Source organism: Antechinus flavipes, chromosome 2 (assembly GCF_016432865.1).
Source record: "Antechinus flavipes isolate AdamAnt ecotype Samford, QLD, Australia chromosome 2, AdamAnt_v2, whole genome shotgun sequence".
Classification (NCBI taxonomy): Eukaryota; Metazoa; Chordata; class Mammalia; order Dasyuromorphia; family Dasyuridae; genus Antechinus; species Antechinus flavipes.
Genome location: NC_067399.1, coordinates 514026769 through 514047492, shown reverse-complemented (window position 1 = coordinate 514047492; position 20724 = coordinate 514026769). Strand labels below are relative to the sequence as shown.

At 47.3% G+C, this 20724-nt stretch overlaps 2 protein-coding genes across 2 annotated transcripts in view; both read left to right on the top strand.

The window, feature by feature from the left end:
• The first annotated feature begins 944 nt into the window (after positions 1-944).
• On the top strand, positions 945-12724 carry AJUBA (ajuba LIM protein). The gene is made up of 8 exons (XM_051980449.1): positions 945-2292; positions 5338-5439; positions 7498-7565; positions 7747-7809; positions 9426-9556; positions 9672-9723; positions 10487-10555; positions 11104-12724. Exons 1-8 carry the CDS (start codon positions 1257-1259, stop codon positions 11227-11229), a joined length of 1647 nt encoding a protein of 548 aa, XP_051836409.1. The 5' UTR covers positions 945-1256; the 3' UTR covers positions 11230-12724.
• Positions 11259-20724, top strand: part of HAUS4 (HAUS augmin like complex subunit 4) — a 38608-nt gene continuing 29142 nt past the window's right edge. Inside the window, exon 1 of the mRNA XM_051980454.1 lies at positions 11259-11351. The gene's annotated coding sequence lies outside the window, so the exon portion shown is untranslated. The remainder of the gene's footprint in view (positions 11352-20724) is intronic.

Here is a 20724-nt window from a genome sequence, read left to right as displayed (position 1 = left end):
AATTTGAACTCTGGTCCTCCTTCCAATCCGGTGCTCTATCTATCCATTGCGCCATCTAAGAGTAGGATCATGGCTTTAGAGCTGAAAAAGAACGCCTTCCAACTTAATCCAGTCCGACCCCATCATTTTAAAGATAAAGAAACTCGAGAGATTAAGTGCTTTGTTCAATGATGCACAGGTACTATGTGGCAGAGCCAAAATTAGAACCCAAGTTCCTTGGCTCCAGAGCCAAACTCTTTCCCACAGCTGCCTCATCCTTTCTGTCCTTCCGCAGACCCATTTCTGTTTCTGTGCGCCTGGCTCTCTCACCTGGCCTTTTTCTTCTAGAGCACACTCCCATTTCCTTCTTTTATATGTCTGTCTTGCTTGTGCCCCATCCCTCCTTTTTGTATCTCTGCGAGCTCTCCCGTTTTAGCTTGTCTCTGTTCACTCTATTCCTCTATCCCCTCCATCTCTAGCTGTTCAGTTCTCTCTGTTTTCCATCTCACCGTCTTCACTCTAGGAACAAAGTGACCATGTTTGCGCAGGACATGCCTCTCTCTCTAGTCGCTTTCACTCCTTTTCCTTGGCTTCCACCGTGCCCCTCCGCACATTCCAACTGCAGACAAAGAGTCCTTCCACTGGCCCCGTCCACTCCTTCCTCATCTGCGTCTAAGGAGGTGCACTAACGACTCATTAATTGTCCCCATCTCTCCCGATCCTCTATCTAAGTCTTCACTAAGTCCATAAGAGAGAGTTAACCTGTCTTCCTTCTCTCAGAAAGCGTGAACCAAAGATTCCTGCGCTGATACCCCCACCTCTTTCCCTTCCTACGGACACCGCGCTCCGCCCTTCTATGAAAGTAGATCCGGCCGGGCAGACAAAAGTTTAGGAGAGAAGTTCGAGTCGGTGCTTAAGTGTGGAAGCTAAAGGGGAGGGGGGTGTAGCTAGGGGGGCGGGGGCCAAAGGGATCCGGGAGCTGGGGGAGGCAGGACCAGCCCGCAGACTGATGAACAGATAGACTGGTGGGTAGAGCAGCTGCAGCCTTAGATTCCCCCAACCCCGTATACTCCCTGATGGGTCAGGGAGCTGTACCCCTCTCCCTAGGGGATGCTGTGGGCTCCTGGGCGCCGGGCACCCGGGCCGCCAGCTGAGCCCCCGTGCCAGTCCAGTGCTCCTAGGGATCTAGCTTCCTGTGGCCAGGGAGAGAGGGAAGCAGCCCAAACACAGTCAGGGGCCGGGGCTAGGAGGGGGCTCGAAGCCCCGGACCCGAGGGCATGGAGCGCCTGGGAGAGAAAGCTAGCCGCCTGCTGGAAAAGCTGAAGCTCTCCGACTCCGGCAGCGCCAAGTTTGGCCGCAGAAAAGGGGAGTCAAGCCGGTCAGGGTCCGATGGAACCCCTTCTCCTGGAAAGGGGCGATCGAGCGGGTCCGGGGGCCCCAGGAAGCCAGGGACCCGGGGAACTCTTGGAGAATCTGGGGATGAGCCACTGGAAACAACCCGCGAGCAAGGCCCCCTGGAGGCTGAGCGAATCCGACGCTACTCCTTTGAGGCGCCGCGCTATGAAGTTCCTTTCCCCGGCGGGGCGCCCCAGCCCCGGGCCTTGCCTCTACCCCAATCGCTGCTCCCCGACTTGCGTCTGGAGACCCTGGCCCCCGCCTTAAGCCCGCGTTCTAGCTTCGCCAGCAGCTCCGCAAGCGATGCCAGCAAGCCGTCTAGCCCCCGAGGCAGTCTTCTCCTGGACGGGGCGGGGAGTTGCGGAGCTGGTGGCAGCCGGCCCTGCAGCAACCGAACCAGTGGCATCAGCATGGGCTATGACCAGCGCCACGGAAGCCCCCTGCCCACTGGGCCGTGCTCCTTTGGCCCTCCCTTCGCAGGAGCTCCTACAGGCTTTCCTTCGGGAGGTGTTCCCTCCGCCTACCCCGATCTCCATGCTGCTTTAGACCGGCTTTGCTCTCACCGACCCACGGGTTTTGGCTTTCAAGAGAGCCGTCACTCGTACCCACCGGCCCTTGGCAGTCCCGGGGCCCTGGCCGGGGCTGGGATAGGAGCGACTGGGCCCTTAGAGAGGCGAGGGGCGCAGCCTGGACGACATTCTGTGACCGGCTATGGGGACTGCGCGGCAGGCGTCCGCTACCCAGAGGAGCTAGCAGCATTGCTGCGGCTAGCTGTGGGAACCGGAGGGCGGGAACCAGGCGCCCACGGGGAGCCCCCCGGTATCGAATCCTCGGGGCCTGAAGAGCCGCCTGGCCCCTTCCCACTGGAAGCAGGCCGGGGTCGGGCTCGGGAACTTGAGTCTAAGGAGGATTACTTCGGTGAGTGAGGGCGGGGAAGGGTGGATTGGGGTTGGAGGGATAAGATGCCCGAGGGCCAGCACCGTGGAGTGTGGCTGACTCCCCAGATCTAAGTTGAAGAGACTGGCAGTGGATAGCAGAGGCCTCTTCCTTAGTCCAGTTTCTGATGGACCAGAATACCGAATTCTTTACATCTCCAGGTCCCCAAGTCATCCAGTGAGTCCCCTTCACCCCCACCCGCCAAGCGGTCACACCTCTGATTCTTTTGGCCGCCCGAGGTGCTTCAGGGGAACAGGGCAGGAGTGGGGTAAACGGAGCCCCTCCACCCCCTCCATCCTGGCTCCCCTTTTTCTGGCCGTGCCCGAGCAGGCGCCTGCCCGCCTTGCCCCCACCCCATCCCCTGTCTCCGCCCGCAGGAATGCGGGGAATGCAAGGGGGGTGGGGGGCGGGGAGGGCAGGCTGCGTGCTGGCTCCTGCCCGGCCCGCTCCAGGTGCCCGCGAGGCGGGGCGGATCGGGAGGGGGGGTGCCTTCCTCCGCACACGCCTTGCGGCCCGTCGGGGAAATGGAGCCAGTGAAGCTGGAGGGAGTGCCTTGGGGAGGGAACGGGGACCCAGGTGCCTGCCCCACCTAGCCTGCTTTCAGACTTCAAGCATTTACTAGTAAGTAGCCCTGGCAGTGCCAACTTCATACATACTCCCCCCACCTGTCCCCACCTTTCAGGGGTCAGGGCAGGAGCAGAGAACCACGGGGACGGCTACCTAGGACACATCATCCTTGAGGGAGTGACCCGGAGTGACTGCTAGCAACTACTAGCTTGGCAGGGGCCCTGGGTACTGGTCTCTATTTGCAGCTGGACCCAAAGACCAGAAGCCTCCATTATTCCCATCCAACCTTCCACCCCCACCCCTAGGGCTCAGCCTGAGCCTCTAGACTTCCCAAGTGCTTTGGGGACCCTTTTGTTTCCTTCAAGATTTCCCCTCCAGTTTAATTTAGCAGATAGGTATTGACTGAAGTCTATCTTCTGCCTAGCTGAGGAAAAACCCTAGTGTGGAACCTGACTTCAAGGAGCTTGTCTGCTGCTAAGAAAAACACTTGCTTTGAGGATGCTCCTAGAAAATGTTAGACCTTGCTGGCAAACGCCTAGACCAGTGAGACTCAGGCCGAGGGATCACATTCAGATGTTGAATCCTTGAATTTGCATATGATTTGCTTGCATTCTTATCTACTGGGGGGTTTGTCCCCTAGCAATTTTTCTACTTAAGGTTTCATTCTTGGTCCTGTGAATGTGGTCTTTTTCTCTTTCTCACCTGCCTCCATTGTCATTGATCCACAGCTCTCCACCCACCCCACCCCCAGCCCCAATTTGAACTCTGAGGGTTCTACCTCACTGCGGGGGAAAGAGATCCAGGAGAAGGGTTCCAGGGATAACTTGAAGCCTAGCTGGCTTGGAGGGCATTACAGAGCTCATCCCCAGCCCCCACTCCAAGCCAGGGGCTGAGAGGAAAGCAAAGGATCTGATTCCTGATCTGGAGAGTGCTCTACAGCGAGCAGGCAGAATTCACCTGGCAGGGCCTCTTGGGGTATTGCTTTGGGGGCCCAAGGAAGGTGGATGTTAGGCAGAAAGAGCCCAGAAAATGATGGAAGAACCCAGAAAGGACTGAGGAGCAGTAGGGGTGGGGGTGGGGGTGTTAGGAGTGCGATGCAGTGAGCAAGCCTGAGTGCACTCCCTGTTTCCCATAATCTCCAAGGCTTCCTGGTGAGGTGGCTCTGACACATGGCTCCTTGAGGCACGGCTGCACTGGCATGATTCTCCCTGCCAGGGAGGATGGTATTCAGAGCCCTGAGGCTGAGGCTCATCTCTCTTTACGCTGGGCACTTGATCTACTTTCCCCCTGAAGACTCCCTTTTCCCCCTTCCCCATGCACCTTGTAAGATCACCCCTATGGAGGGGCCCCCTCTCCCCGGTAGCTGCTCCTGGCCCATTTTTCCCTAGCTGTATCCTTGCCCAGCTGCTATAGGGTGGAGGCAAAACAGGTCCAGGCCCATCAGTTGCTGCAGCTGCAGCACGAGGCTCCCAAGCCCCTGGGCTCGGGCTGGGATGGGCCTCAACTTGCAGGTCGCAGGGCTGTGCTTGGGCAGGAGCACGCCACATCACAGGGGGAGGAGCGGGCCCAGGTCCCATTCAGAGCTGATTTCTTCCTGGGGTTGCCTCTGAACCTGGGGGCCCTAAGCTTCCACAGGCTTGGCATGGAGACGGACATGGGTGAGAGAGAACCAGAATAAGTTTTCCCCCATGCCCAGGAGGGTTGCAGGCATTCAGCCCCTTTCTCTCACCCGAAAAAAGAAAATGGAAAAACGGCAGGGAGGTCTCTCTGTAAACTTAGTCCCCTCCTGACTCTTCAGCCCTATTTTCTACTACTCCCTAATCTTCTCATTCTCCCATCCACACAGGCTTATCTCACTGTCTCCCCCCTACCCACCAGGCTGCTTCTTGTCTTCCAGCCTTTGTGCCCTTTTCCTTAGCCAAAAAAACTGCCCACTCTGAAGACTCGTAGAATGTGGGAGACCTTGGACACAGCTGATTATTTTGCAGATGAGGAAACTGAGACCTGGATAAACTATTAGGAGACAGCTCCTGCCCTAAATCCTTGCTGGAACCTTCCCCGATGACTTCTGCCCCAGCCCTTCTGAATTGTCCCGAGTTCACCACCTTGTCGTACCCTCCACCTTTGTTTGGAATTCCCTACATCTCGGCCTTTTCTCCCCAAGTAGGACGACTTTACGCCTTCTGGAAGGTCTCTCTTGTCTCTCTGGGCATGTCAAAACTCAAGCGGTGTATTTAATGAGCGCACAGTCCTCGCGCGGCTGGCTCTGCTTTTCCTCAGCGTTTGCAAGACTTTCTGCCCTTTCCCAGGAAGGAAGAGCCCGTAAAACCAACCCCCCCCCCTTTTCTCAGGTCTTTTCCCTGTGCCCAACAGGGAGAGGAAAGGGGAGAAGGGTCTGTTATTGGAATGCCAAGAGAAAGGATGCTGGGTGACGACTTGTCTTTTCTCTTCTCCTCACAGGCACATGTATAAAGTGTAACAAGGGCATCTATGGGCAAAGCAATGCCTGCCAGGCCCTGGACAGTCTGTACCATACCCAGTGCTTTGTTTGCTGTTCTTGTGGTGAGTGAAGCCCTCCCCCAGACAAGTATGGACGGGGCAGGTAGCAGGGTCTCAGAAGCAATGGCAGCATCTGGGGTAGGACGGGGAGGAGAGCCCCGCAAGAGCTTCTGAGCAGTGAATTTCTCCTGGAAAGCATTGGGGCAGCTACCAAGTATCTAGCACTAGTTCTTTTTCTTCTGCCTGCGGGTCTTCCTTATTTCCCTCTCTTTTTCTGTTCTCTCACTGCATCAGGTGGTTGGCTTCCCCTTCCCTCCATTCCTTTCCTGCTGTTCCCCCCTCTCCTTCGGGCAGCCATCCTCCTTTTCTTTTCCCTCCTTTCTCATGTCTGTCTCCCTTTCTCTTCTTCCCTCCCTCCCTCCCTCTTTCTCTGTTGTGTTCTCTGCCTGCATAGCCTGGGCTCTGGGCTCTGGGCTCTGAGCTCTGGGTCCGGGCCTGCAGCCCTATGCTTGGTGGGGTTTAGTCTTGGGCAGCCAAGTTGCCTGGGGCGACGGTGAAAGACAGGAATGTGGAAGGGGAGGGGGGCGGGCCTGGGGAATGGGGAGCTGTGGGGGAGCGGGGAGAGGGGTTTTCTCTTGGCTGGTCAGAGTTCAGCCACCTCTCTGGAGCGCAGGCCACTGGGCCGTGCCAAGCTGATGACATCACGCTGCAGGAATGCCCACTGTTAGCTCAGGAGGCTGTGCAGGGGCTCCCTGGCGGCACTGACTCCCCCGGCCCTCCCTCGCCACCCCCTCCACTGCTGGTCTCCTATTCTGATTCCTTTTCTAAACCTTTAATCTCCTATCTCTGTCTGTCGGATGCTCTGACTGCCCCTCTTTTTTCCCCTTTCTTCTTCTCCCTTTCTTCTCCCATTTGACTCTCAGTTCTTGTCTTTTTCAGACTTTATCTTATTTTCAGCTTGTACTTTTGCCCACAACTCTCGTCCCCCTTTGTTTTTCTCTTTAGTTTTCAGATGTTTTTAAATGAACATGAATGGAAACTAATGGGAAGATAGCAAAGGTGGAAAATATGCTCATTATTGCTTTGGGGGTCTCTCAGTTGTCTTAGTCCTCTTCCCCCCATTTCCCCCCACCCTTGAGGTGCTGATGGAGCTAAAGGAAATCATGGGAGCGTTCCGGGCGCATCCTGGGACTGTAGCTGATCTTTGGGGAAGTTGGGGTTGCTGAGATCAAGGGCACTGCCCAAGATATCAGGGAACACTCTGCTTTGCCTCCAAAGCATTTTGTCCTGCTTCCAGTGTCCCTGGATCCTCCACCAGTGTTCAGCCCCAGGAGGGAGTTAACTAAGGGGATGGGCCCAGGACTGAGCAATTCACAGGAGCAGAAGATGAGAACTTTGTCATTCTTTTTTATACAACTCCCAGCACAGTGTAATGTGCAATAGGTACTTTTAAAAGTATCTCAAGCTGATCATGTGACGCTGCTGCCCAAGAAAGCAAGGGTTAGGAGAGATTTGAGGAAAGGATTGTTCGAAGAGAGGAAGGGAAGCAAGCGCTTTATTAAGCACTTGCTGTGTGCTAGGCACTGTGCTAAACACTTCACAGGCCTTGTGTTATCTGATCCTCACAGCAGTCCTGGGAAAGTGGGTGAGGTCGTGCCTATTTTACAGTCAGGGTTCCTAGACAAATGGGTTAAGTGATTTGCCAAGGGTCACACAGCTAATAAGTACCTGAGACTGGATTTGAACTCATGCCTTTCTGACCCTTGGCCTTTTTTGCTGTATTTAGATGTGCCATCTGGGTATCTTTAGGGAGCATAGGTGAGAAGTGGACTGAGGGAAGAGTGGGATTTCGTGGAAGGCTTAGGGATAATGTTGTTTTTGTTGCTTTAGGAGTTGGGTCGGTGGCTTTGCTTGAGCCTAGCAAGGTGACTAAAAATTAGATCATGAAATATATGGCTTATAGGCTGTGGGGGAGGGAGTAAAAGACTGAAAGTCTTTTTCTTTGTTTTCTGGGAGGAACTTCTTTCCTGAAGAGGTAGTAGTAGATGCCTCTTGGGTCCTGAGGAAAGTTGGGATTGTAAATTTTCATTCCTCTTTACCTCTGTTCTCATTGGACTCCAGGGAGGACACTTCGATGCAAAGCCTTCTACAGTGTCAATGGCTCTGTCTACTGTGAGGAGGATTACTTGGTGAGTCAGGACTGATTTTTTTATTCATTATATCTAGAATTGGCCCCCACTGGTATCCCTTCCTCTTTGCCCATGAAAGGGGTTCCCTTCATTAAGTCCCTTCACCTTGTGCTCATATCAGTTTTGGTTTGATGACAGCCTTTTCTCTTTCTCCCCCCCTCCCCGGCTCCTACTCTTCTAGTTTTCAGGGTTCCAGGAAGCGGCAGAAAAATGTTGTGTCTGTGGTCACTTGATCTTGGAGAAGGTAAGGAAAATTTAACTGAAGAGTAAGCTATTACTGATAGAATGTTTTAGGAGGAGGCAAGATAGAATCAAGGGCAAAGCGAGACTGAAGAGTCAGGGATAACTTGGAAAGTCATGGTGCAGACAGTATAAACTTTCCTGTAATTCAGTGTGGTACAATGGAAAGAATGTTGGATTGGGAATCAAAGGACCTAGATTGAAATCCTACTCTGACATTTACTAGCTACGTGACTGGGGGCAAACCGCTTAACCCCTCTACCTCTTAATTTCCTTGTCTGCCAAATGAATAGGTTGGGCTAGATGGCCTCTAAGGTCCTTTGCAGTTCTAAAAACTAATTTCCATTTCACTCCCAATTCTCCAAAGCCTATCATAGCTACCTTTTGCATGGTCCTCAAAAATCCTCCAGTACATGACCTGGCTTTATCTAATCTTATCTTCCCCTGTTCTTCAACATAAAAACATGATCTTATTAGGCTTATCTTTTTCTTGTACTCTGAAGGCACACTCTGTGCATCTTTGGACCTCTTTCTTCCCATCTGCAATAACTTCCCCTTTTCTCTCCTCTTTCTCCAACACTTATGTCCAACTCCATCCTTCCAGGTGTAAATCGAGACCCTTCTTCTATGAAACTTTCTCTAATCCCAACACTGATCTTTTCCTTCCCTAATCTCTAGTGGCTTTGGAGTCTTTGCAACATATGTAAATTTGATTTCCTAACATTCTGTAGGGTTTCTATATATATGAAAACTTTATAAATTCTTTGAGGTCATTTACTGAGCAAACTTACTAAACTCCTATTATGTGCAAAAGTGCTCTGCCTGGTGTCTGGGAGAATTCCTTACTCTTTCCCTGTTCTTTGACATTTGACATTATAAATCTTGTAGAGGTGTAAAACACATTCAGGTAACATAAAGTTAGCTTTTCAAGGGAAAAGCTTATGACCATTCCTGCGTTTGAGATGATGCAATGGTTAGAGCACCAGTCCTGGAGACAGGAAGACCTGAGATCAAATACAGTCTCTGACCCATAACAATTACTAGTTCTGGGCAAGTCATTCAACTCCAATTGTCTTGCTAAATAAATAAAAATTGTTTAAAGAGATACAAAACTCAGAAATTTATTTTAAAAACTCAAATCTTTTTTTTTTTTTTTTGGCCTGTAGTATAGTGAAAAGCACACTAGGATGACAATCAGGAGACTTCTGGGATCTTGGACAAGTCACTGAATGAATCTTTCTAAGTTTCTTCATCTGTAAAATGAGGATATTGAATCTGGTGGTTTATAAGGATCTCATTCAGGCTTCATATTCTATGATTTTTCTCATATCTTTCCACTATGTTTTGCTCTGTGTGTGTGTGAGTGAGTGTGTGTGTGTGTGTGAGAGAGAGAGAGAGAGAGAGAAAAAGAGAGAGAGAGAGAGAGAGAGAGAGACTGTGCTGATCCTTAACAAATGCGTATTGGAACAAACAGAAGAGGTTAGGGAAGAACTAGAAGGAAAGAATATCGAAAACTGCAGCTGAAGGAAGTTGGTACCTGGTAGGATGGAATGGTACACAACTCTGGGCTCACATCCACACTAATAGCATTCCTTTCCCCTCCTCCCACCACTGAGTCAGATCCTGCAGGCAATGGGAAAATCTTATCACCCAGGCTGCTTCCGCTGTATTGTCTGCAACAAGTGTTTGGATGGCGTACCTTTCACTGTGGACTTCTCCAACCAGGTGTACTGTGTCACCGACTACCACAAGTGAGTTCTACCTGGGAAGCTGGGGGAGACGGAACCAGGGACTGATTTAGGACTGGTTCTCGGACGCCGAAGATATGTTTCCAATTTGAACTTGCCTCTGCCTTATCTATTCCAGAAATTATGCCCCCAAATGTGCTGCTTGTGGCCAACCCATCCTCCCGTCCGAGGTCAGTATGTCTGGGTTTATGTGCGACAAGTAGGTAGAGCTGATGTTAGTGTTTTGAAAGACCTATAACTTAGGCTATCTCCCTCCATCACTTCTCCCCAGCCCCAAACATCTTCTGCAAGCACTCATTCGGTTCAATCAGAAAGATTTCATGATGATTCCTTGGTAGCTTTGCATTTCATATTTAAAAGCACAAGACACTCATTTATACATGTTTTCTTTCCTGGAAACGGTTTCAGCTAAGACCCCCTTCCTCCTTGATTAGGGAATATGTCACAGAAACCTTGATCTGGCCACACTGAAGTAGGTTCAGAAGAGGCCTGGGAGGAGAGCATTTTTGCACTCATATCTTAGATGGCAGGTGGCGGAGAAAGAACTGAGGTCACAAACAAGAAAGTTCCTAGAGAAATTCCGACCCATCCGATCTTACTGTTTCCACAGCTGGGGTTCTCTCCCCTTCAGGCTGAGGCTGCCTTTCTGACCAAGCTCAGTCTCCCCTTCCCCAGCCTTCCTGGTGTAGACAAGGCAGGACTGTGTGAGGGGGTAGTCTCAGGATGCCAGAGGGGGCAGATCCCAAGGTGGGCTCGGGGAGCTCAGCTGGGGGTGGGGGTGCAGCAGCCCCCCCCCCAGGTGTGTTTCACCTCACAGTGCTGAGGGCAGCCAGCACCTGTGTGACCTCACAGTCTGTGCAGCTGTGTGCTGGTGGGTGGGCCCAATAGCCTCATTCCTGCCTGTGTGGTTGGGGGGTTTGCCTTTTGTTTCAGGGCTGTGAGGAGATTGTGAGGGTGATATCCATGGACCGAGATTACCATTTTGAGTGCTATCACTGCGAGGTGAGTGCGGGCCTGGGGAAAGGGCAAAATGAATTGGGGAGGAGATTATAGAGTGCTCACATGTTCATGGTACTTTGTAAGCCTAAAGGTTCTTCCCCCTCCACAAGGCCATGAGCCAGGTGGAATAAGAACAATTGCTTAGTCCCCATTTTATAGATGAGGAAACTGAGTCTTGAACAGGTAGAGTATTTCTCCAAAGGCGCAACAGCCAGTTAGTGACAGAGCTTGGACATGAACTCCGGTCAGACCGGGGAGTTCATCCCCAGGACTCTGACAGCCCAGGCTTCTTCCTTGTTTTGTGACACCCCCCCACCCTCCCCTTCTGCCCTTCTGGAATAATGGGGGAGGGACACTCAGCTCCCGGGAGATACCCACCCCAGCATTCCTGGTGCAGCAGCGACACCTGGTGTTCAGCAGGAGCACCGACCCAGGCTGTGTCTGGGAAGTTGGGAAGCCTCACTCCCTGGGGTGGGGGAGAGCTTGGAAGCTCTGGGAGGTCCCCGGCCGAGTCTCCCTGGGCAGAGGTGACCTCTGCCCTTGCTCCCCAGGACTGTCGGATGCAGCTGAGTGATGAGGAGGGCTGCTGCTGCTTCCCCTTGGACGGACACCTGCTCTGCCATTCCTGCCACATGCAGAGGATCAATGCTCACCATGGCACTGCCAACTACGTCTGAGCTGCCGCTTCCATCCGTTGCTTCTGGCTCCCAGGCTCCAGCAGTCCCACCCCTCCCGGGCAGCGGGCAGTGGAGAGCCCATTGGGGTGGAAGTGAGGGATACAGGAAAGAAGGCAGGGCAGGTGGGTGCTCCCAGGGCAGGTGGAGGATGGCCTGGGGGTCTAAAGCCCCAGAGAGGATGGTCTCCCGTTTGGGTGGGAGAGGGATCTTTCTCAGTACCAGAAGAATTCTCATGCAGTGAGCAACTAAACTACAGCACCCTCAGAGCCAAGAATTAGTCCCCCTTTCAGGTCTGAGAACAGCAATATGACAAAATAACAACCACACACACAGTCATGTCCCTGCACGGGCTGCTTCCTTCAGAGCTTCCCAGTTTCCCTTGTGGATACACCTGCAAAACCCAAGCAGAATTCCCGTTCAGAAAAACTAGGAGAAAGCAAAGACCTGCCGAGGGCTCAGACTCTTACCTTTGTCCCTCGCGCGCGGTGTTAACTGCTCCTGGGGGAAAGGGGAGTGGGACCTGTGTTCTACCACCAAAGCTACAGGGGCAGCCAGGGGACGCAGCAAACCTCCCAGCCTGTGGAAGAGAAGAAAGTTCCCAGACTCTGGGGCTTTCTGCCTCCTGGCGTTGCCATGTAAGGTTTGGTGTGGGGCCAGCCCCTGCCTGTTCTCAGGGACTCCGTGGTGCAGGCTCTGGGGAGATGGGAGACGCATGGACTGGATTTATCTGCTCTTTGCTCCCCCCTCCGAAGGCTGGGGGATTAGGGAAGCTGCCCGATGAAGAACGTGTCAGGGTGGTGGCTGGTAGTTAAGCCCCGTAGACTGCTGTCCCAGAAAGCCTCGCGCCCGCCCAGTGCATTCTGCCCCGATGCTCCCGTGCCCTCCCATCCATCTCGGGTCTCCCATCGCCAGTACCGTCACCTACTGATGACTCACAAACCCGGGCTTACGTACACTGGTACCCTACCCCAGACCCTGGCCTGGGCTCCAGGGAGCCGGAGGGAAGCAAGCACTTTGAGACCTGGCTTCCACGTAGTCGTGATTCACTCCCAGAATGATGCTCTCTCGAGCTAAAAATCGCATTTCCCCAAACTCAAGACACCCTGGCCAGCCGGACAAGGGATTAAGGGGGAGGGACAATATTGGTAAAGATTTTTTTCAGTGACTGGGAATGAGAGGGCAACAAGCTTGATTGTATGGCATGAGTGCCAGGGACCTCTAGGCTTGGAGAACAAGTCTTCTGTGCCCAAGAATAAAGAGGCCCTGTCCTTCCCCTAGGCAACTGGGACACTAAAATCTTATCACCTTTCAAAGAGGCTGTTTATATTTTTTAGATGATTCTTTCAATTTCATTTTCTCCTCTTCTTGCCCTAAAACTCCACGCTCCAAGAAGTGGCAGGATGGGCAAAATGCACTTTTTGGAAATGCATCAAGTTAAGATCTGTTCTGTGTCTTTTGTTACTGAAAAATAAGAATAAAAACAAACAAAAAAAGATTCATGGCTTAGAGATACTGGCTTAAACAGCTTTTGACATGAAGCAGGCTAAAAGATATATTCACAGTTTCTCACCTCAGTCTTCTTGTCTCTTCATTTTTGGTTTCCTAGTTCTCTTTTTAATCTTTCCTGGCCCTAAGTAGTTCACCCCCTGACAAGGAAGAGTGGCTTTCCAGGGCGCTATGCTGACCTTTGCCATCCCCCTCTTTTCCCAGTCAGACTGTTCTCTAGCTCCATATCCTTGCCTCTAACTTGCTGCTCTATCCCTTCTTGAGCAAAGACAGGTTGGCACATCTGGGCCACAGAGCCAAATGAAGGGCAGCCTGAGGCAGAGAAGCAGACACAAACGTGTCACTGCTGATGGGCTTCCTGACATTTCCTGCAGTTCAATGGCTGTCCCTTCCCTTGGTTGCTAGGAGGTCTCTTGTCCTCATTAGCTCTATTGTAACAAGAGGAAAGCATGGGAGGCTGATCAGAACACAAAGTAGGTCCTGTCTGGTCAGCTTGCCACGGGAGTACAACCAGAAGACAAAAATGGGGAAAGCAGAGGAATGTGATGCATTATCTCGGAAACAGACAAACACAAGATTCCCATGACACAGCTAGCTGGTTGGTACCTCACTTCTGTTCCTGGGGTTTTTACCAGAGACGGGATTATAGGGATGCTTTTTTCCCAGATTGATCAAGAGCTTTGATATGTTGACAATGAATTGTTCTCTTCCATCATGCAGTGATGTCAAGGAGATGAAAAGGTAACTTATAAAAAGGGCTGGGCACTTTGGCTTGGGGCAGAAGCTGATGCTATTCTAGGCATGCAGAACCACTTGGCACAGGACTATCAGAATTTTAGAGCTGACCTTCTGGGCGGACTCATTTCCAAAACACTTCCATCTACAACATACCTCATTCAGCCAGCCTTTGCTTAAAACTGCCAGAGAAGAGTCCAGTTTTACAAGAGCTCTCATTGATGGGAAGTTTTTCCTGACATTGAGCCTGTGTCTCTGCAACTTCTGCCAATTGTGGCTCTTAGTTGTGCCTTCTGGGTCAAAACAGCAAGTGAAAATCCTTCAGGTACTTGAAATTAGATGTCATAAGTCCTCACCCAAAGTCTTTCGCTCTCTCTTTTTTTTAAATTGAAGCTTTTTATTTTCTTCCTTCCCCTGTCCCCTGGAGGCAATTGGGATTAAGTGACTTGTCCAGCTAGGAAGTGTTAAGTGTCTGAGACCAGATTTGAACTCCCATCCTCCTGATGGGAGAATGCTGTTGCTCTAACTACTACATCACCTAGCTAATCCTTTTCTTTTTTGCTTTGAAGCTTTATATTTTTTTTTTTAAATAACTTTTTATTGACAGAACCCATGCCAGGGTAATTTTTTACAAGATTATCCCTTGCACTCATTTCTGTTCCGATTTTTCCCCTCCCTCCCTCTACCCCCTCCCCTAGATGGCAAGCAGTCCTATACATGTTAAATATGTCATAGTATATCCTAGATACAGAAGGTAGAAATAACTCGGGAAGAAAAACAAAAATGAAACAGTTTACATTCATTTCCCAGTGTTCTTTCTTTGGGTGTAGCCGTTTCTGTCCATCATTGATCAATTGAAACTGAATTAGATCTCTTTGTCAAAGAAATTCACTTCCATCAGAATACATATCCTCATACAGTATTGTTGTCGAAGTGTATAATGATCTCTTGGTTCTGCTCATTTCACTTAGAAGCTTTTTATTTTCAAAGCATGCAAGGATAATTTATATGCAAGCCCAATATAGGCATATATATTTACACAATTATCTTGCTGCACAAGAATTGTAATGCATGCTCAGTTCCCACAGCCCTCTCTGGATGTAGATGGATCTCTTCATTAGATCATGGGAACAACTGAATCATCTCATTGTTGAAGAAAGCCACATCCATCAGAACTGATCTTTGTATAGTCTTGTTGCCATGTATAGTGATCTCCTGGTTCTGCTCATTTCATTCAGCATCAGTTCATTTAAGTCTCCAGGCCTTTCTGAAATCATCCTGCTGGTCATTTCTTTCTTTCTTTCTTTTTTTTTAATTTTGAAAAAAATTTCTTTACAACATTATCCCTTGCACTCACTTCTGTTCTGACTTTATCCCTCCCTCCTTCTACCCCCTCCCCCAGATAGCAAACAGTCCTGTACATGTATATCCTAGATACAATATATGTGTGCTGAACCGAAAAGTTCTCTTGTTGCACAGGGAGAATTGGATTCAGAAAGTATAAATAACCCGGGAAGAAAAACAAAAATACAAGCAGTTTACATTCATTTCCCAGTGTTCTTTCTTTGGGTGTAGCTGCTTCTGTCCGTCATTGATCAGTTGGAAATGAGTTAGATCTTCTCTTTGTCAAAGAAACCCACTTCCATCAGAATACATCCTCATACAGTATTGTTGCAGTATATAATGATCTCCTGGTTCTGCTCATTTCACTTAGCATCAGTTCATGTAAATCTCGCCAGTCCTCTCTGCATTCATCCTGCTGGTCATTCCTTATAGAACAATAATATTCCATAACATTCATATACCACAATTTACCCAGCCATTCTCCAATTGATGGGCATCCACTTAGTTTCCAGTTTCTGGCCACTACAAAGAGACCTGCCACAAACATTCTTGCACATACAGGTCCCTTTCTCTTCTTTAGTATCTCTTTGGGGTATAAGCCCAGTAGTCTGCTGGTCATTTCTTACAGAATAATATTCTCTAACATTCACATACCATAACTTATTTAGCCATTCTCTGATTAATGGGCACCCACTCAATTTCCAGTTTCTTGCCACTACAAAAAGGGCTGCCACAAACATTTTCACACATGTGGGTCCCATCCAAAATCTTTTTCTAACTAAACATCCCCAGTTAGTGCAACTGAGTCATGGGATGAACTCAGGGTCCTTTACCATCTTGCTTGCTCTCTGCTCCCCAACTTAGTTTCTTTCCTAAAATCTGGCCCCAACCCTGAATATAAAACTTATAAACACTCATGTATAATGTATCTATATGGCTAAGGCAGAATATAATAATACATCACCTCTTTAAGCTGCGTTTCTTAGTGTAACCCAAAAGCATATTACCTTTTTTGACAGCCATGGCATACTTGAGCTTATATTCTATCAAATTTCCTTCCCCTTCCTCATCTGAAATGGGCTATGGAAAAAGGAAATGAGAAATGGAGATGAGGTAGGGAAAACCAATGAGATTGAACAAAGAGGGTGAAAAGAAGGCAGATAGGAGGCATGATGGATAGAAGACTGGACCTGGAGTCAGAAGTCACTTAACCTCTACCCATCTCTTGTCTCCCCATCTATAAAATGGGGATAATAGCACCAAGTTCCCCTGAGATCTTGTGAGAGTTATATGAGGTGATAATTGTAAAGTGCTTTGAAAAGCTTAAGGTGCTATATATAAATGCTAGCTGCTATTATTAAAAAGAGGCAGCTAGATGGCTCAGTGAATAGAGGATGAACCTGGAGTCAGGAAGACATGAGTAAAATTTGACCTTAGATGCTTACTAGCTGTATCACTTAACCTCTGCTTTAATCCACTGAAGAAGAAAATGGCAAATCACTCCAGTATCTTTGCCAAGAAAACCTCATACAGGGTTGCAGAGTCAAACATCACTGAACAAATTATTAAAAGAAGCAGGAGGAGATACATAGTCTTGGGGAAGAGATTATCAGCTGCAAACCTGCTAGCTAATGGGGAACAGGAGAAAGGGAGATGGGAGAGAAGTCACTAAATCCAGTTCCCTTTCTCTCCTCTAGAATAAGAAACAAAATGGAAGGATGGGTTTGAATTAATCTATACTTCTGGGCTTTTGCAAGTCCCTTATTTAACTCAGGATAAAAGAGGAGAGGAAAGCATCTGTGAATTCCACTTAGGGATTGTGATAAAATCTGGTTTTTGGGAAGTCTGGGAAGGAAAAAAAAAACTGACAAAAGAGTTCGTTCACCCAGGAAGGACAACAAGGTATCTATATAGGCAAGAGGAGATGAGAAATACTCAATGAGGGATACATTAGTTAGGATGTTAGGAACGTTGAATGTTAGCTCTGAAGATTCTGGTTAGTGAAAATTGAAAATTAGCCAGAGAAATTCTTAAAGATTTAATTGTTCCCATCAAAAGGACTGAACAAGTATTGTGCTAGGCAAATGCCCCCAAAAAGATACAGACCCTGCTCTAAAGTTTTTATTCTCCATATTAGATAGTAAACTCCTTTAGAGCAGGGTCTATATCTTTTTGGTTTCTTTATCTAGGGTTTTGTTCCAAGGGCAGAACATTAGTGGCAATCATCTGAAGTGTGAGTAGCTGGAAGTATGCCTTGAGCCTCCCACTGGGAGGAAGGAAAAGGGGATAATTAAAATAGGGTGGGTGGAGGATGCTGTCAATGCTCTCTAAATTTCCCAGCCACTGTAGGAAGGAAACATTTCCCAAGTTGAGGCTGCCTTTGGGAGAGTGGTAAGCTGGGAAAGGGAAGAAAAGGCAAGTATGTCCTCACTTTCAGATGATTGCCACCAAATTTCTCCCCTAACCCAACTTCCACCTGAATAACCATTAGAGTAGTAAGAGGGTCTTTCCTGGGTCCATTTCCTCCCCTGCAATCTGGCAAGATCCCATGACCTCACTCTTTCCCTGGGTGCAAAAATTAGCTAGCTATATTTCCAATGGGGAAACATTATTCTGGACATAGGGCACTATCCATGAATTCATGAAGACAGGAAAGGACAGATAGAAATAGAATTAAATCCTTTTTCTGTAGTGAAAAATGAATTGAGATGATTGGTACTTGAGACAAAATTTAGTGTCAAAAACTGTCATGTCCTCCAATGTTCTCTGTCAGTATATATTTGGCAATCACCATCTTGGGAAGCAAAAGAAGCAGAAAACATGGGACCCACCCTTGACTAACTTACACTTTATACAGGAAGAGAAATTTCCACAAGAATTTGAGAACAACCATAAGGAGCATGAATTACAAGAGTGAAATAATGGACAGACCTAAAATGTAAGAGGGATACAGAGCCTGGCAGGGTGTTGAAATGATTTTGAATTCATTGCTTTCTATTTCTCTAAGCATTATTTATGGTTGGCTCCCTATCTAGACACTCCTCCATTGAGGCAGTTGATTCTGAGCAATCAAAATTGAAAAAACAAAACAAAAAACCCCAAACACTTAAGATGCCGCTTTAGAAAAACACCTTATGTTTCAAAATGACCTATGTCTGTGTTCATCTTTGCAAGGTATGGAGCTAAGGGAAACCCAGAGGAAATATGTCTAATTCATTCTGCTGCCATAGTTTTAGATGTATATATATAAAATCCTTTTGGACAAATGAGATCTTGGGGATTTGCTAAATTGTTAATCATTTCTCCAGGATTTTGCTTCCTTCCAGGGTGACTTTCTTAACATAAGCATTTTTTTAAAATCAACATACATATTCAGTTAGTCACTTAGGGTTAAGCAGATTGTTTTTTAATTTATGTATGTTAAAAATGATACTCTTGACACTGAAAATCAGACGTCAAGAAAAATTTATTAAAGAAGAATCGTATGGAGTTGCCTTAATGTTTCTGGCCAGAAACAGGAAGGTCCCACTCCTCTTGGGGAAGAGGGAGCACTGAGTATTGAAATGGGGGAACCTTTATACTTGCTGGTATGATGCAGCCCCTCCCTTCAGAGAAGGGATTGGTCCATTTTCTCTAGGTTGCAGTCTTTCTGATACGCCCATTACATATTTCCCCTTAATATGTATTAAATATGTTCTTGCCTTATACATCCCATGTTCAAAAATGGTGGAAAACTCCTCCTCTGGGGTGTGTTGTTTAATATTCAATTAGCCTATTAGCAGGCAGCAGTAGTGATTTGGTCAAGTCAGGTCATTGACCCCAACCAGTTTGGGCTGGATAGGCTATTATCTTAAGTTTGTGGCTTTCTGAAAACCACCAGACTCTTTCTGATTGGCTGAATCCACCTGTGCCTTCCTATCCCCCCAATTTCTTGTTTGCTCAAGGCTTCTATTGATCACTTAATTGTTCTGTGAATCCTAATCTTCCTTAACCTCTAGCTTTCTGAAAACCTCTTGGTCAGTGATACCCACTATCCCAATCCCACACTACCTCAAAGTTTACAACACTGTGGAAACGCAACTTTTCAGCATTTTTCACACGTGTTCCTCAATCCTGATTATCTTCTTTAGGGAAACATCAGAGTACAGTTATCCTTTCCACCTCATAAGGGTTAGAGGTATAGTGCCCTTGCAATCTGGAAACTTTGAGTAAAAACTTTTGGCCCTCCTTTTGTATCAGAGAAGTGTGAATTATGGAATTAAAAGATAAAATATGTTGATATTATACAATGCTATACACATATTTTATGTATTTCTGAGTTTTTAAACTTTTTCTGTGTCATCTGCTGGTTTTTGTGAATTATTTGTAGCTTTTGCAAAGCTCCCATTTAACTTGTTTTACTGACAGAGATATATTGAATTCACAATGTTAGTGGTGATAACTGGATAATGGAAAGAGCCATTGTGGTTTTAGAAGTCCCGGATTTGAGCCTGGGCTCTGCCATTTATTATATGCATGACTTTGGGCAAATCTCCTAATCTGACAGAGCCTCGAAAAGAGCGTGGTTAATCTGGGTATTTTCTTACAATGAAGGTTCTAGGAAAAAGTCATCAGTAGGAGGAAGGGACCACAGGGACAAAGGGATCTTCCAGGGTGAGACAGAGTTCATGATAGATAAGAAAGGAAATGGTAGGTTTTCCTGACAAACTTTAGGAGAAAAGATTTCAGAGTTCACAAATAGAACAGATTGAATTCCACAGCCTAAAATCCTACAGGTAGAAGTCAGACCAAAATGGATGAAAAATTCTCAAGAACTAAATTCTGATGACACAAATATAAATGATTCCAATGAGGAAGAAAAGAGGGAGCTGTCTGAAGAGACTGATGTAACTACACAGGAAACTCATCAGGCAATTCAGATGTTTACAAGATAGGTACAACTGATGAAAGCATAGACAGATAACTGAGGATGAATACAAAAGAGTAGCATGGTCTTATATGGAAAATATAGGAATGCAAAAGGCCAGAATCAGCTAAAGTTTATGTTGCATCCAAGCTAAAACAAGAAGCAATACTTTATGCAAGGAAGGGAAGAGAATAAGCATTTATACAAGATCTATCATGTGCCCAGGAACTTTACAAATAGTATCTCACAATTACCCTGTGAGAATAGGTGCTATTGTTATGCCCATTTTAAAAATTGAGGAAATTGATTACAAGCAGAGGTTAAGTGACTTGCCCAAGAACACACAGTTAGGAAGTATCTGAAGCCACTTTTGAATTCAGCTTTCCAACTCCAAGCCTGGCATCCTATCCACTGTGCCTCCTAGCTGCCCAAGGCACTATTCTACCTGTTGTTGGAGTCACAAAGTTAAACAAGAATCAATTTCTTCCCTCAAAGAATTTGAGCTCTCCCTCAAAGAATTTAAGAAGGATGCAGTCTGTAAATAGATGAATATATAAATGAAAATTTAAAGGATATAAAAAAAGAACACTGATAAATATTAGATCACAATAGGTTTTCAGGAATGCTAAGAATAGCACAAGTTTGTTTGTTTTTTTTAAGTATGTTGGCATTAAGATGAAGATCAAAGAAGAACATATGTCTATTTTTTTAGCATTTATTTTATTTTTTATAGATTATATATGTACATTCATTTTTTTATACATTTTCACATGAGTCATATTGGAGAGAAAAATCAGAACAAAAGGGGAAAAGATGAAAATAGTGTGCTTCAATCTGCACTCCATCTTCATAGTTCTCTTTATGTATACAGATGGCATTTTTCATCCAAAATTTATTGGAATTAGGGCATAATACTATTGTGTGGGGTTGATGGCATAAGAAATAACAAAAAAAACCATATTCAATTGTTATTTTCTTTCTATTTTCTCTACCAAAGAGAGTGA

Excerpts from the sequence above, each read along its gene's own strand:
- AJUBA (XM_051980449.1), top strand. The coding sequence starts at position 1,257 with ATGGAGCGCCTGGGAGAGAAAGCTAGCCGCCTGCTGGAAAAGCTGAAG. Across the intron at positions 5,440-7,497 it reads CTTTGTTTGCTGTTCTTGTG|GGAGGACACTTCGATGCAAA; the intron begins GTGAGTGAAGCC and ends ATTGGACTCCAG. Across the intron at positions 9,724-10,486 it reads AACCCATCCTCCCGTCCGAG|GGCTGTGAGGAGATTGTGAG; the intron begins GTCAGTATGTCT and ends CTTTTGTTTCAG.